At 41.8% G+C, this 6,443-nt stretch overlaps 1 protein-coding gene across 1 annotated transcript in view; it reads right to left on the bottom strand.

The window, feature by feature from the left end:
* Positions 1-6,443, bottom strand: part of hk1 (hexokinase 1) — a 127,509-nt gene that overhangs the window by 107,780 nt on the left and 13,286 nt on the right. The window contains exon 2 of the mRNA XM_043683146.1: positions 1,613-1,775. Within this exon, the coding sequence (XP_043539081.1) occupies positions 1,613-1,775 (163 nt within the window). The remainder of the gene's footprint in view (positions 1-1,612; positions 1,776-6,443) is intronic.

Below are 6,443 nucleotides of genomic sequence, written 5' to 3'. Positions count from 1 at the left end.
GCATTTCCAACGCCCCTCCCCCAAGTCCCTCCTCCCTACCTTTTATCTTAGCCTGTTGGGCACACTTTCCTCATTCCTGAAGAAGGGCTTATGCCCGAAACGTCGATTCTCCTGCTCCTTGGATGCTGCCTTACCTGCTGCACTTTTCCAGCAACACATTTTCAGCTGCTTAGCCCAATCTGTCACTTTCTATTATGCTTTTGGCACACAAATAATCTTGTAGCTTCTCCACATTGATGCCTCATATCTAGGGATGCCTTATAGCATGTCCTCCTGTACTCTTCAATGAACTAGGTTTGATTCCCTAGCTTGACAGTACTGACAGTATGGGGGATATGCATTACCATGAGATTGCAGATTGTGTTGGAATACAATTCTGCTACTACTTGGACCCCACAGTGCCTCATGACTGTGCAGTCTTGAGTAGCTAGATCTTTTGAAATGTATCTCGTTCTGAAAGATGGTAGAGTCACACTCATTTAAGACACATTCAGACAGAACAAACAAGGACAGGAAGGTACGGACCACATACAGACAGATTGGATTAGTTTAGATTCGCATCACAGTCAGACATGGTGGGCTGAAGGGCCAGTGTTCTCGGTTCTTAACATGATGGAGAGTATTCTCAATGTGAAGAGGGGACTTTGTCTCCATAAGGACTGGGTAGTGGTCACTCCAACCAATACGGTCACAAATAGATAAATCTGTGGCTGACAGGTTTTTAAGGATGAGGCAAAGTAGGTTTCTCCCCCAGTGGGTTCCATTGCTACCTTCCACAGATCCAGTCTAGTAGCTACGTCATTTTGAACATGACCAGCTTGGTCTGTACCGTTGTGGCCAAGTCACTCTTAATGGTTGTCACTGAAGTCACTCTGCACCCTCATCACCCTTTGTGTTTGGTGAAGGAACCTGTCTGTGAGACTAATCTGTCAGCTTAAGCTCCAGGTGTTAGTAATGAGGACCGTACTGAGTCAACAGGGCTGAGATTTTTATTGGCATTTTCAGTACCTTGATCTGTGTCAAATGGTGTTAACAGCGGTGGGGTCAATATAAATTCTTACAAAATATCCCAATTTTAGCTTCCACAATGGAAATAAAAATCAACTTGATTCAAAAAACAAACAGCTGAACACTGAGTCTTACAAAGTATTCCACCAGGAAAGAAAGGTGAAAAAATATGCAAGTTTTATTGTACTTGGAGTTGAGAAGTATAAATTCAATACTGTAAATGTTGTAACTTGATTAAATCTGCTGTGATGATCACTTTTAAATAAATGTGATGAACTGATTAAATACAAGGCACATGGCCTACAAAGGAGACTAGCCTAACAAAGAGGAAGTAGCTAACATGCAAAATATATTACTAATGGTATTCTCCTTATTACAATATGATTACTATGCCAGCAGTCGAGTACAAACAGAGATCTTTCAGTTGTGGAAGTGGTTCTTAGCAGTGAGTGTGAAGGTAAAATAACCTGAAAATCCTGTTTATAACAGACTGTTTGGAATGGCCTCATTTCATTGGAATGAAGGATAGTTGAAGAGTTGTCAAAAAGGAAAGCAATCCTGACACAACAGAACATACTGGCAAAATGTGTTCACAATATCTCACCTGTTCCATCAGGAGTTGATCGAACAAAAGTAGGCAACATTTTGAGTGTTGCTGTTGGATTAGTGTCCCGTCCTAGTCCTTTCTCCATCTCAGTCCTGAACCGTGCCATAACATCAAGCAGTGTTTCATCTGAGAGGCGAGCTGCATATAGATATTTATCAATCTGTTGAGAAGAAAGGTGGTGGAATTTTCTATCAAGAGTTGTTTCACAATGGAAAACACTAAGAAGAAAAATTTTGAAAAAAAAAGAGGAAAATCTTATCCATTGACAGATAAGATTGCAACTCACTCAGCTCTGCTCCAATTGAGGCCCTTAATTGGACACAACCTGCAGGCTGACAGGAGGAGTTCAGGAGCCTCATGATTGCTCCCCCCCACCCCAGTAGGATCGCGAACCTTGTGCCTCACCTCTCCTCCTACAACGAGACCACCTGTTCATAAATGGTCCTGGACTTTAAATCTGGGAATCATCTATAGTTCCAGTCCCAGCCACTGTGCTATGAGACTATAGTCCTCTTGGAGGCAGAACCTCCTCTTGAATGAGGGGCTATGGGGATGCTGGCATTGGCAGGGTTGTGTTCCCTACCAAGTGTAGGAGCATGAAAAACCAGTACCAAAAAGATCCTGCCCCCAGTACACTGCTCAATGTACACTGCACACCCAAGGCGAATATCCCCTTCAAAATTGTTCTGGGCGCAAACAATGCACTCTAGATTGGACCTGGCAGTCTTCTCAAACTTATGCAATACCTCTCACCCAAATATGTTTTTTAAAAATACTGGCAGTAAGAGGATAACTAAGAGAAAAGTATGGTCCATAATGACTAAAAATGTAACCTACGAGCAGAGGTGAAAAATACTGACATAGCTGTAAGTGAACACTTCACATCAGTCTTCACAAAAACAGGGCCAACCTAGGTAATGAAGAGGAGTATGAAGTATTAGATGTGATAAGCATAAGAAACAGGAAATATGAATGGGACTGGCATTGAAAGTGAATAAATCATCAGGGCTGGATGAAATATATATATCAGACTCTTAATACAAGCCAGGGAAGAAATCTCAGATCTGGCTATCATTATTTAATCTTCACTGGATACAGGTGTACATACAGGTAGTTCTCCTACAATGCAGTTAATGTGTTCCAACAAAACCTCGCTTGATTGAAGATCACTTATATAAATAATGGGGCCCATGGGAAAAGTGGGGTTAGGGGCAGGCCAGAACAAACAACAACAAAATTGCTCAAAAATCACCCAGAAGTCTAACATGACATATAGCACAGCATGAATGAAGGTTGAAGTCACATTTATTAAATGAAACAAAGTAGATTTAACACCGTATATTTTTTAAAAACGAGAGAGCTGCTCTCAATACAGTACTTCTCAAAAAGCTGCTCCGTCAACAGCTGAATCGGTGCATGTGCAGAACAGCACAGACATCAATACATGCACGAATGAAGCATGCAAACCAATCCCCACTAGAATTGCGCTATCGTCAGAGGTACACATTCTCAAAAATCCTGTTCCTTAGTTCTTCAGCGATATTATAGCCAAACTGTGCTGCCAAAGTGTGCAGTGTCCCAGAACTAACTGTATGCGCCACAAGACTGAAGGATTGCTATGGTTGTAGATTGTTTTTATTCAACCTGTTCAGATGTGTTGTGCGTTATGGGGAGGTCCAGGTACACTGGAGACCTGGGTTCAAAACGTGCCAAGAGATTGTGGAATTTGAATTTTAAAAATATCTGGAATTAAACAGACTAAGGATGACCTTGAATCCTTTGTCGATTGTTGGAAAAAACCCATCTGGTTCACTAATGTCCTTGAGGGAAGGAAACTGCCAGCCTTACCTGGTCTGGCCTACATATGACTCCAGACCCATAGCAATGTGGTTGACTCTCAACTCCCCTCTTGGCAATTCGGGATGGAAAAAATATTGTAGGCAATGCCGTCATCTCATGAAAAACGAAAGTAAAATAATCTCCAAAGCAGGTAGAACTTAGACCCAGCCTTCTGGTTCAGAGATAGGGACACTACAGCTACACCACAAGAGACCAATGCTAATGCTGCATCATTGTTTAGTAGAGGAAAGAGGGTTTGTTCAAATAATTACAGGCCACTCAATCCAAACTTTGTAGTGGGGAAGTTATTGGAATGAATTTGAGAAATGATAAGCTGTCATTTAGAAAGGAAGGGATCAGATATCAGAAGTTGGTCAACAGACAATGGTGTCTGACGAACTTGATTGAACTATTTGAGGGAATAACAAGGAGAAATGATGAGAATAGTGAAGTTGAAATGATCTTTGGTGGTACAGACTCAATTGGCCACTTCTGTACTGTATGATCGTACATGCATTTTTAGCAAGAACATTGACAAAGTCCCATATGCTAGACTGCCATAAAAATAAATAAAAGTCGATGGGTTCCAGCGAATGTATCAAGGTGGATACAAAATTGCTTCAGCAGTAGGAAACAAAGGGTGTTTTGTGACTGGAAATCTGATTCTAATGAAGTTCCGGAGGGCTTAATACAGTTCCCAGCATTTTGCAGAATATAAATGTAGAAGGTATGATAAAAATTGGTCATATGTTTCTGACAGTAAGGAGAGAAGCTGAAGACGGCAGGAAGAGATCAATGTGCTGTAGATAGAAAAATACCAAATGGAATTCAATAGAGAAGTATAGGGTGATGCATTTTGGGAGACAAAACAACATAAAATAATTAACAATAAGAGGATAGAGAGAATTGTAGAGGGAGTGAGGGACCTTAGAGTGCATGTCTAAAGATCCCTGGATATCTGGTTGATAAGGTGGTTAAAGTGGCATATGTAATCCTCTCTTATTCACGAGATGATGCTGCCCCTTTAACCAGGTTATTTTGTCTTTTCTTTCCCCAAGGGAGGTCATAAAGACAGTGTTGCCAAAATGGCTAACAGAAATTGTCTACGTCAATAATCATAGGAGGCCTTTAGTTTTTTTTTAAAAACAGTTGTACAACGAAAAGGGAGTGGCCAGTTCTCCCAGTTCAGTTTTTCTAGTTTGGTTTGGTTTGTTTTAGCAGGCAGAATCTGCTGGTAGCAGAGAAGCTGTTGCTATGAAACAAGGTGCCCTGCTTCAACAGATGTTTCGTGCCTGGCTCTTCTCTGCAATCTCGCCTGCCAGTAAGAACCTGAGTTTAATTTACCAAGGGATGTGTTTTTGGGATGTTTCAGGTATTGGAACATCTTCCTCGTTAAGTTGCATGAGTTGGTTGGGTTTCCAAATAGTTAAGCTATTCTAAATTCTGATTTCTTTTGTTCATGTTTCAACCGTAGTATGTAAATAAATTGTTTTGTTTAAAGCAGAGTAGTTTAACCAGCTGCATCACTCCTGGAATATCATTTAAACTAAAAAATAGGGTCTGGGCTACCTTCTCAAGTGATTTGAGGAGGTCTGGCTTGATCCATAACATTCACTAAGGTATAGAATGAGAGCAAGGAGGACATTCTGCACTAGAGTGGAGGGGAAGGACCTAATTACCTTACCTCAAAAGGTCATACAATCTTAAAATCCCTCTAGTGCAGCAAGAGGCCATTTTGGCCCATCAAATCTGCACTGGCGCTCCAAACAGCATCCCATCCTATCTCGTAATCCCACAATTAGCATGTCTAATCCACCTAATTTGCACATCCCTAGACACACTGGGCAATTTAGCTAATCCATTTAATGTATGCATCTTTGAACTGTGGAAGGAAACCAGTACACCCAGCGGAAACCTCTGCAGACACAAGGAAAACATGCAAATTCCACACAGATAGTTAACCAAGGCTCGGATCAAAGTCAGGTCTCTGGCACTGAGAGGTAGCAGTGGTGACCGCTGAGCAACCATGCTACACAGTGTCCACCGACTCGGTCAGTGATTAAGGAGCATGGATTGAAATTGTCAGCAGGATTGGAAGTAAACTGTGGATTGATCTTTTTTTAAACTAGAGGGTGGGTGGAGGCTGGAACTCTGTTCAAAAGTATAGTACAGGTAGAAAACCTAAATTCATTTTAAAAAGGTATCTGGATCGACACTTGAAGTCCTGTGATCTCCAGGATTGCAGAAGGTGGGGCTTGGTGGTTTCATTTTAAGCTGATACAGACAGGTTAACGTTTTATAACATCTTTCTCTGCGAGGATTCTAGTTTTCCCCTTTTTGTGTGTTCGCCCTTAGACAGAAGCTAGAAAGGTACAATGTTTCTCAGAGAATGGAGCAGATCATTGGCAGAGACTAGATGGGTGTAAATCTGTCCTAAATGGGGGGGTTGGGAAACATGCTACGGATCAATGTTGGCTTCAGTTGAAGTGAGGAAGTCCAACTTTGTAATTTAGCATGGCAGACCCACCAGCAAGTTCTGACCAACAGCAATACGATAATGACCAGATCAGGCTCCAAGTGATGCAACATTAAATCGATATAATTGCCTAGATACCATAGTCAGAGTCATAAAGATGTACAGCATGGAAACAGACCCTTCGGTCCAACCCGTCCATGCCAACCAAATATCCCAACCCAATCTAGTCCCACCTGCCAGCACCCGGCCCAAATCCCTCCAAACCCTTCCTATTCATATACCCATCCAAATGCCTCTTAAATGTTACAATTGTACCAGCCTCCACCACATCCTCTGGCAGCTCATTCCATACGCGTACCACCTTCTGCGTGAAAACGTTGCCCCTTAGGTCTCTTTTATATCTTTCCCCTCTTACCCTAAACCTATGCCCTCTAGTTCTGGACTCCCCGACCCCAGGGAAAAGACTTTGTCTATTTATCCTATCTATGCCCCTCATAATTTTGTAAACCTCTA

The sequence above is a fragment of the Chiloscyllium plagiosum genome, chromosome 46 (assembly GCF_004010195.1).
Source record: "Chiloscyllium plagiosum isolate BGI_BamShark_2017 chromosome 46, ASM401019v2, whole genome shotgun sequence".
In the NCBI taxonomy this organism is placed as follows: Eukaryota; Metazoa; Chordata; class Chondrichthyes; order Orectolobiformes; family Hemiscylliidae; genus Chiloscyllium; species Chiloscyllium plagiosum.
This window is presented reverse-complemented; position numbering and strand designations above follow the sequence as displayed.